The sequence below is a fragment of the Solanum lycopersicum genome, chromosome 6 (genome assembly GCF_036512215.1).
Source record: "Solanum lycopersicum chromosome 6, SLM_r2.1".
Lineage (NCBI taxonomy): Eukaryota > Viridiplantae > Streptophyta > Magnoliopsida > Solanales > Solanaceae > Solanum > Solanum lycopersicum.
In genome coordinates, this window is record NC_090805.1 from 16,481,034 (window position 1) to 16,491,905 (window position 10,872).

General features: G+C 38.9%; 1 protein-coding gene across 1 annotated transcript; it reads left to right on the top strand.

Annotated features, from left to right (window-relative positions):
* Positions 1-7,410: 7,410 nt before the first annotated feature.
* On the top strand, positions 7,411-10,124 carry LOC138349248 (uncharacterized). The gene is made up of 7 exons (XM_069299564.1): positions 7,411-7,604; positions 7,686-7,781; positions 7,880-8,207; positions 8,304-8,472; positions 8,979-9,117; positions 9,461-9,923; positions 10,008-10,124. The coding sequence occupies exons 1-7, from the start codon at positions 7,411-7,413 to the stop codon at positions 10,122-10,124; spliced, it is 1,506 nt and encodes a 501-aa protein (XP_069155665.1).
* Positions 10,125-10,872: the final 748 nt, after the last annotated feature.

A 10,872-nucleotide genomic window follows, 5' to 3' on the forward strand; every position in this document is an offset into this window, starting at 1 on the left:
GTTATACCAGATAAAGCATGACCAATGTAACTCAATGAATTCATAACCAAGGGTATGCCAATCATTGGGACAAGTCCCAACATACCCTATCCAAATGAACTATGAATATAGTATTACATTGAATAAGTTTATAATTTTCATAAAGAATGGTATAAGTATACCAAATGACATTGAGCAAGATAAGGTGAGTAATAACATAATTAAAAACTTAAGAGTTATGAAAGTGACCAGAATGGGGTGTTAAAGGAAGTGAAACAAGTCTAACTTACACCTAGACAATTATGTTAAAGATACTAACATTAGAGAGTGCTAGCAATTGTCAGACAAGTCTAGTTAACACCAAGATGATAATGTAAGGTTAAATTGACAATTCATCAAGTAAAGAAAGGGATGACAAGTCATCCATAGAGTTAAGTAAACCTCATAAGTAGAAGCAAACTTCCACAATGTTTGAGTCAACTCTAAAAGTTATAAAGAAAAAGAAATTGAGCAAAGCATCGATAGACTAACAATGAGCTTGTGCAAGTACATGTAAGCCTCAGGAAATGAGGCTCCACAAAGGTTGATAAGAGTCTCTGAAAATCTCCTAGTCTTCGAACTATGTTGCTAGCATAGGAACTAGCTAGTGGATTCCACCTAAGAGAGCTAGGTAGTATGCGATTTTACTTTGGCCGGTGAAATCACCCCTTTTCGGTGTGGGGCAGACACTGGATTTCATGTTTATCTCACATGATCTATGTCGGTTAAATGCTCAAGAAAGTATTCGGTTCACTTTAGCCGTGAACTACGTCTTTTCGGTGTGAAGAAGACACTGGACTTGGTTTCACTTTAGCCGGTGAACCACCCCTTTTCGGTGTGTGGCAGACATTTGATTTCATGTTAAATCACATGATCTAGGATCACTTTGACTGGTGAACCACCCCTTTTCGGTGTGGGGAAGACACTGTATTTCATGTTAGCTCACATGATCTTAACGCTAAAGATTTCTATAAGAAATTAAGAAAGAAAAAGAAGTAATGTAAATTCAAAGTGAACTAAGAAAGCAAGGGCTCAAGAATATCAATCATCAGTTTTGATAAGAATAAAGTTTTTCACAAGTTATGGACATAACCAATAAATATTGGCTTATAATGACATCTTATATTATGTGAATAGAGGGGAGCAAAACATAATGGCTAATCAGTGCCCCATAACCTTTATATCATGCAAATGATCCAATAATGGTGATAGCCTATAATCTTTTCTTTGTATCATGCAAATGATCAAATAATGGGCATAGCCAATAATCTTTATATCATGCAAAAAACCAAATAATGGGCATAATTAATAAAGATTGACTTACAAAGACTTATGCCAATTTAATAAGAATGGAAAGAATAACTTGTGAGTAGGGTAGTCAAATCATTTCCTTAGTCTCTTGGATTACTTACTTGATTCATTGTAGGTATGAGACTATAATAAATCATTTCACTTGTAAGTAAAACATAGTATTAAAGGAGATCTTTGAACGAGACAACAAAAAGAAGAAAAAACTGAATCTGGAAGACATAGCTCTCTACATAGATGGAGCAAATTTATAATTTTTGGTTCGAGTTGTTCTAAAATTATGTTCATGATTCTAAGTTCATATGTTCATATAGAAAATGAGTTGTGTGCTTTTAATGCATTAAAATATGACATGTTCATACCATGATTCACAAATAATGAATTAAGAATGTCTAGTGACTTGACTTCCAAAAATGATATGATGTTATTGGAAGAGCTTTACTTGATCATGAATAATCCATACGTGCATATGTGCATACACCCATACTTAGTACAAGTGTGTTCTAACCCATATGCTATTACTATTTCTATAGGCGCAGGTCTGAGAGAAGATTGATGATTCGTTGAAGCGGCTTTGATTAGCGATCTCCAGACTTTGGTAGGTCCCTTGAGTTTGAGGATGCCTACGTTTATTATTCTAGCTTTAGTACATTAGACATAGCAAGTAGATGTTGTCCCTAGAGTTTCAATTCAAGAATTTTTTCAAGCATTTGTATTAAGGCCATTTGCCAAACTATTATTATATTATGATTTCTTTATTTTTATTATTTAATATATTATAGATGGTTGTTTAGTTTGAGCCATAGCATATCACTCTTATGCAGTAATTTTTTGAACTCTAAGTCTACTTCATTAATTTTTAAAAAGTTTTAAATTTTCCACAAATTTAACTGTATGATTGTAATGAAAGCTAACAAGAGGCTTGTCTCCAACCTATGAGAGGTTAACGATGCCGGTTGAATTTGGATTCTAGAATCCGAGTGTGAAAAACTTTGTATCAGAGCACGAGGTTAAATTAACTAGGAACTAAAGCTCAAAACAACCACGTTGCGTAGTTTCTAGCTTATGGTTGTGAAGTTCACCAAAACCATGACTTATATACTAACTGATGTTAGAATCTTCTCTTCTTCTACTCTTTATCGTGTTGTGTAGAGCTTTGACATTTTGTGTTATTCTAACATCTAACTTCCTTCTTGTGTGTGCAATGAACACAAGAAGAAACACAGGTAGGAGAGTTGGAGAAGTCTAGTCCCAAGAAGGGAAATAATACAAAATGCCAGCGTGACAGAAAACTGTGTGGTAAGTGTGGCCGTTTGCATGGAGGTAAGTGCATGGTAGGTTCTAATGCCTTCTATGGGTGTTCATGAAGAGGATAAGGCTGAGTTGGCTACATGCCAGCTCAAGGATGTGGATCAGGTATGGTACAAGATGTGGGTAGATGGTCGAGCACTAGGAGAAGTCCTCATCACTTGGGATATTTTCAAGACTTCATTCCTGGAGAGGTTCTTTCGTAGAGAGTAAAGAGAGGATAAGGTTGAGGAGTTCATCAACCTACATCAGGGAGGTATGTCAGTCAAGGAATACTCCTTGAAATTTGTTAATCTTTTCAAATATGCTTCTTCCCTAGTGTCCAATAACAGAGATGAGATGAGAAGGTTTGTGACTGGTGTATCGGAGGATCTGGAGGAGGAATTTCGCGCAGCCATGTGGAATGACACATGGACCTTGGTAGGTTGATGGTTCATGCTCAACAAGTTTAGAAAAGTCGCCTAAGGAAGAGGACTGGGGAATCTAAGAAGGCAAAGTCTTTTGAAGGTAGTTCTTCTAAGAGTAGGCTTGATGTTCAAGACAAGCCTAAGTTTAAGATGAGGATTTCAAATCAGGTTCCTTTTAATTTCTCCAAAAATCTAATTGATAGAGGTTCTATTCCTAAACCTCCAGAGGGGAGAAATGTTGATCCACCAAAAACCAGACCAACTCTTGGTAAGTGTGGTAAGAAACATGTGGGTGAATGTATTGTTAGGACAAATAGTTGCTATGGTTGTGGCAAAGGTGGTCATATGGTGAAACATTGTCATAATGTGAGAAATCAAGAAGTTAAGAAAGAAGGAAGGTTGCCTCTATGAAAGCTCTATGGAGGAACCATCTTGTTGAGGGTGCAACATGGGAAGCCGAGGCCGATATGAGATCCCATTACCCTCACTTGTTCAATTCTTGAGGTTAGATATACTCTTCCTAAGTCTGATTTTTTTTAGGGAACTCTAGATTTTAGTGTATTAGTCAGTGTTGGTGTTTTAAGTCCATAACTCTATGTCTTATACTTGCATTATATGAGTTCATATAAGTTCATTCTTGCATTCATACTAGTGTTCCTAAGGGGGGGGGGATATAAAATTCGAGAAAATGTACTGACTAGTGAAGAGCTTATTAGGTTTTTAGGAATAGGTATTGGGGTACATAGGCATTCCAATGCCCAATATTGAGTAATATTGGCTATATTAGAGAATATTGAGTTAAGGGTGTTAGCCAAAATCTATGTATTAAAATATACCTTGATGTTCAATTACTCCAATCCATGCTTGTTTAGGAATTGTACCTGCAATGAACACTCTAAGCTAAATTTTTTGATTTCATAGCTTACACAAATAAGGTACAAGGCATCCAATTGCCAAGCCTAGGTACCATAGTGTAACAACCCTAAAAATGAATAAGATAAGAAATGCTTAATGTGTCAAGAATGCCTACGATTAGACCAAGGTTCACACATATTGATGCAAGTAGAACTAGACCTCGGAACCCTTTGCTACAGCCAAGCCAACTAACTTGGGGAGTTAGTTAAGCTTGGAAAGGTTGGGTCCAACCATGTAGGGATCTCGAATACGAAGATTTACTCGAAGGAGTTCTTACCGGACATAAAAAGAGGAAATATTAGGTTTGAAGGGTCTTGGGGTAAAATGGTCTTTTTCCTGGCCCACGACCTCCAGGCAACAAATGAAGGGAAAGAAAAATAAAAGAAAATAAGTGTGAGGCATGGGAATCGAACCCACGACCTCAAGGCTGGAAAGGGGCGAAATAAATAAGAAAATAAAGTGAGGATATGGTGGCTCGATCCCAGAACCTCACTGCCAAACGCATAGTAAGTTAATTTTTAAGTAAAAATAAAATAAGGAGGCTGTGGGGGTTCAAACCCACAACCTCCCTGTCAGTAGAGAAATAAAGAGTGTATAAAGAAAGGTTGTGGGGGTCTGATCGCACAACCTCTTACTCTAGGTGAATTGGGCAACACAATTTTAAATGAAAAATAAAAAAGGGGTTGTGGAGTTCGATCCCACAACCCTTCGGCCAAATAAGAGGAGAAACCAAGGAGAAAAATAAAGATAGAATGTTGAGGTTAGGGCTCGATCTAGGGTCCCAATGTCATGAAGACTACAAATAAAGTCAAGGAAAAATGTAAGTATTGTCCAAGGGGATCGAACTTAGGTTCTCTTGCCCGAATTTCCGTATGGATACATATATCATACGTGAATTAAGTGTTCAAGAATAATGCCACCTACTTAGATCGAAATTGAGATCTTGGCATACATACAACGTACATAAGTCTTCTACTACATAATCTTAGGAATATATGAGCCACTTAACAAACTATGAATGAAGCCTCATGGATTGTATGTATAGACCCATAAGTCTAGCATACAATTAAAAATAAGTGAGCCTAAAATGTATGTAATGAAATGATGAAACCCTCAAAGGGTTTAGTACGAGTGTAAGATACACTAAATGGCCAAGTGCATTGGCATATGACGAAATGAACAATGAAATGATGAAATGAACAATGAAATGATGAAATGAACAATGAAATGATGAAACGCTAAAGGGTTAAGTAAGAGTGTAAAACACACTAAATGGCCAAGTGCATTGACATATGATGAAATGAATATTCACGTAAAAAAGGGTGAGTAATTATGAAGAGAAAATGTTCTAATGTTAATGAATGTGGTGACAACATTATATGAGACTAATGCAAAAGATGAGATCAATCTCAAATGAGCCTAAGTAAATGTTACCAAAACGTACTCACCTATGAGAGTGTAAAGGTGATGAAGAGACCAGTCTCCATGAACACTCTAATGAAAGTATTGAGATCAACACACATAATACAAATGATGAGATGACAAATCATCTATTGAGATATGATGTCCTCATACTAGAAGACAACTTCCATGACGTATAAGTTGAATGTAATGGAACTTTATACTAAGCACCGATAGACTAGCTATGAGTGGTGATGCCTACTTTTGGGAAGGGTGGAGGTTCACGTTACTCTAATGAGATGAGACTGTCCGGCATGCCGGGTATGGGTCTCCTTATATCTCCTAGTCTTCGAAACTAAACTGCGAATATAGGTATTTGGAGGGGTTGAATTCCCATGTACGCTAGCATGTTTTGGGTCACTATGGCCGGTTATTCCACCTTTTATGGTGTGGGGGAAACACTGGATTTCATGATGCTCACATGATCTATTTCAGTTAAAGTTAAAGTTCCCAAAGAATGAATGAGGCCAACCTCAAATGATGCACATAATGAAATGAACGATACCAAAGGTGTAAGGATAGGATAATCAAGAGGTGATCTTGACTTGAAGTAATGACGCTAGGTTATTCTTGGTCATTTCACAGCAAACCCGATGAGAGTCTTAAACTACATTCTAGGTATGACTGGTGATTGCTATAGTATATTAAAGAATGAAAAATGAAGTACGTATGAATGCATGAAGCAGACTCTGTGTTTGCTAAAAAACGATCCTTAGTTGAGGTCCCATATGTTGAGACCTCATTTTGGGAAGTCCTAACGTCAAGTCCCTGATCCCAAGGTCTCATGGCATATGAAAGAATGATATAAACTACGTGATATGATATGTAAAATATGTTATATGCTGTTTGCAAAATCATAAGTTTGATGATGCATGTATCACTCATGACATGACTTTCCAAATCCAAATTTGGCAGGTCCATTGACTTTCCTGATCCAAATTTTGCAAGTCCACTGAATTGACTTTCCATAAATCATGTTGTTAGGAAAGAACTATTCTTTATCATGCATGTCTTTGGTGTGTGATTGTATATACCCATACTTAGTACAAGTGTGTACTAATTCCATAGAAATATCTACTTTTAGGTGCAGGCACTGGTGGACATTAGATCTTACAGTACAACGTTGCAGCTATCCGGACGTGGAGAGTTCATCCGGACTTGGTAAGACCTCATGCTTTGGAGGCTGTCTACTGTTATTATCTAGATTAGATGTAGGCTTTAGCTAGTGGATCATGTTCGACTAGTGTTTCATTTCTCATTTCATTTCACACTTTGTATTGTTGCTGTTTTGGTAAGTACACATTCAATGGAGCTATGAAGTATTTCTTTCATTTGATGATCTTAATGTTAGATGGTTCATGGTGAACAATTATACATGTAATAAAATGTTTAGTAAGCATGTTAGGAAATATAAAGTTTCAAATTTTCCGCTACAATTAACCTAGATGAAGTAAGAATGATGTATGTAGGCTTGTCTGCAACCTCGGAGAGGTCAACGACGCTGGTCTCATCTGGGGTCTAGACTCCGGACGTGACAAAGTTGGTATAATAGCACTAGGTTAAACTTCGAGAATAATAAGTTCACATCAACCACATTGAGTAGTTTCTAAGTCATGGTAGTAAAGTGCACCACTATCCTAGATTAGAGACTGCATGATGCGTAGGAAAATTTCCCCTCTTCTGATCTTATCGTGCGTTTCCTAATGTTTGATTTCTTGGTGTTATGAGCGTGTCTAACATCAATCCTAATTGTTTTCAGAGAATGAATATCAGGAGGAACGTTGGTCAGAGGAGAAGAGGACCAGCTGCAGGGAACAATCAGGTTCCACCCCAGGCTCCAGCTGAATGAGTGGCTATGCCGGTTAACCTAGATGGGTTGACTGATGCAGAGGTGCGGGAATCATTGGCCTAGATGGCACAGGCCTTCACTATGTAGGCCCATGCCATGACTGCCTAGGTCAATCGGCAAAATGTTGAGAGGGAAAACCCACCAATGGCTGACAGGCTGAGAGACTTCAAGAGGATGAACCCTCCTATTTTCACAGGGTCTAAGACTTCAGAGGAACCCCATGAGTTTATAGATGAGGTGAATAAGATTTTTGTGGCTATGGGGGCCATAGCTACTAAGAAAGCAAAGTTGACTTCTTATCAGCTTAAGGATGTTCCACAAACTTGGTGCAAGATGTGGTAGGATAGCCGAGCTTTAAAAGGAGTTCCAGTAACTTGGGATCTGTTTAAGACATCCTTCCTGGAGAGATTCTTTCCCAGGGAGATGAGGGAGGCGAAGATTGAGGCGTTTATCAACCTTAAGAAGGGATCAATGACAGTCATGGAGTATTCCCTGAAGATTGTCAAACTATCCAGGTATACTATTTTCATTAGTATCTAACAACAAGGATGAGATGAACAATGATGTTTGTTAAATTATCCAAGTATGCTACTTCCCTTGTATCTAATAACAGGGATGACATAAGCAGGTTCCTCACAAGAATCAACAAAGATCTGGAGGAGGAGCGTTGGTCTACGATGCTCCATGATAACATTGACCTCTCCAGGTTTATAATGCATGTCCATCAGGTAGAGGATATCCACAAAAAGAGGGGCGTTCGTGATGCTAGGAGGACGAAGCCTCAAGATCAGACAAGTCCCAGCCATGGAAGCCGTAGAATAATTTTGGCGTCCGTGAGCAACCCAGGTTCAAGAAGGGGCATCAGAGTTCTGGGAATTCTAATTCCTAGAGGAGTACAACACTTAGAGGAGGCAGAGCTGATCCCAAGAGAGGCAATGGAGGTGAGATGCAGCGTCCTAAAAAACTGTGCTAAGTGTGTCCATGCTCATAATGAAGAGTGCAGATAGGGCTTTAATGCCTGTTTCGATTGCGGTAAGAATGGGCATATAGTTAGAGACTACCCACAGAACAGAGGTCAGGATGGAGGTAATGCTCAGCCTAGGCCTAATCTACAGGGTGCAACAGCAGCCGAGCCTTCTAAGAGGAACAAGTTCTATTCCCTAAAGGAAAGAGAGGAGCAAAAGAAGTCCGCTGATGTGGTCACAGGTATGCTGCAATTATTCTCAACTTCTATTTATGCTTTAATTGATCCAGGGTCTACGCTTTCCTTTGTAACTCCTTTGTTTGCTCTAGCTTTTTGAATATTGCCTGAAGTTCTGCATGATCCCATAATGGTTTGTACACCTTTAGGATAAAATGTAAGAACTTATAGAGTATACAAGGATTGTCCAATAGTTGTAAGTGGTAAAACTATGTGTGTAGACTTGGTTGAGTTACCCATGCATGATTTTGATATTATCCTTGGCATGGACTGGCTTCACAGTTGTTATGCTTGTTTGGATTGTGGTAGTAGAGTGGTGAGATTTTGTTTCCCTAATAAAGAGGAACTAGTCTGGGAGGGGTACAACTCGAGTCGTCCTAATCCCTTTATTTCGAACATTAATGCCAATAAAATGATGTCCAAGGGGTTATTATGTCATATTGTGAGTGTTAATGCTTTAGATCATGACATTCCTTCCATTACTCTGTGGTTGTTGTGAATGAGTTTCTAGATGTATTTCCTAATTATTTGCTTGGAGTCCCTCCTCCTCGAGATATTGACTTTGGTATCGACTTAGAACCCAATACTAGACCAATTTTGATTCCTCCCTATAGAACGGATCCAGCTGAACTGAAAGAGTTGAAGCTGCTGTTAAAAGATCTCACTAATTAGGGTTTCATTCAGCTGAGCATATCTGCTTGGGGCGCTCAAGTGTTGTTTGCGAAAAAGAAGGATGAAACCCATAGAATGTGTATCGACTGCAGCTCAAAAAAGTCACTATAAAGAATAAGTATCCACTTCCCAAAATAGATGATTTGTTCGATCAGCTCCAAGGGTCTAGTTTCTTCTCTAAGATTGATCTTCGTTCAAGGTATCATCAGCTTAGGGTTAGGGATGGAGATATCCAAAATACAACCTTTCATAACCGTTATGGTAATCATGAGTTCTTGGTTATGTCATTTGTTCTCATGAATGCACCTGCTGCATTTATAGATCTCATGAGCAGGGTCTTCCTAAATACCTTGACTCTTTCGTCATAGTATTCATTGATGACATTCTCATCTACTCTAGGACCAAGGAAGAGCATGAACATCATTTGAGACTAACTTTGCAGATACTTATACAACATCAGTTGTACCATCATTTGTATGCCAAATTCAGCAAGTATGAATTTTGGCTTAGATCAGTGACCTTCCTGGGTCATGTTGTGTCCAATCAAGGTGTAGAGGTGGACCCGAGGAAGACTGAGGTTGTTAAGAACTGGACAAAACCTCTTACTCTCACTAATATTCGTAGCTTCTTGGGATTGGCTGGTTACTACTGCAGGTTCGTAGAGGGCTTTTCTTCCATTTGTGCCCCACTGACAGCTTTGACTAAGAAGAAGGCCAAGTTTGAATTGACGGAGGCTTGGGAGAAGAGTTTCCAGGAGATCAAGGACAAAATCACTTCATCCTCGGTGCTCACTTTGCCTAAGTGTGGTAAGAATCACACTGTTTATTGTGATACATCTAGGGTTGGTTTGGGTTGTGTTCTTATGTAGGGTGGTAAAGTGATAGCCTATGCATCCAGACAGCTTAATGTTCATGAGAAGAATTATCCCACTCATGAACTGGAGTTAGCAGCTGTTGTGTTTGCATTAAAGCTGTGGAGGCACTAGTTGTATGGAGTGCATGTGGAGGTGTTTACAGACCACAACTGTCTCCAGTACGTGTTCACACAGAGGGAGTTAAATCTATGTCAGCGGAGATGGTTGGAGTTGTTGAAGGACATGAATGTTCACTACCATCCAGGTAAGGTTAATATTGTAGTCGATTCTTTGAGTAGGATGAGCATGGGAAGTACAACCCACATTGAGGGTGAAAAGAAGGAGTTAGCGAAAGATGTCGATAGACTGGCCACACTAGGTTTGAAATTGGTTGAATCTACTAGTGGGGGTGTTTCAGTTCATACTAGTTCTGAATCATCCTTGGAAGTTGAAGTCAAGCAGGGTCAACATCTCAATCCTGTGTTGATAGAGCTGAAGGACTCAGTGCTTATAAGGATGAATGAGTCTTTCGCTTTGGGAGGTAATGGCATACTTGGGTATTAAGACAGGCTGTGTGTACCATATGTGGATGATTTGCAGACCAGGATTGTTGCAGAGGCCCACAGTTGCAGATATTCCATACATCCAGGTTTTACCGAGATGTATCATGATCTTAAGTAGATTTATTGATGGGATGGCATGAAGAAGGACATTGCAGAATATGTGGCCAAGTGTCGTAATTGTCAGCAGGTTAAGGCAGAACATCTTAATCCTGGCGGTCTTAATAAGATTATTGAGGTTCCAACTTGAAAGTGGGAGGTCATTAATATGGACTTCGTGGTTGGTCTTCCGAGGACTAGGATACAGAATGACTCCATAT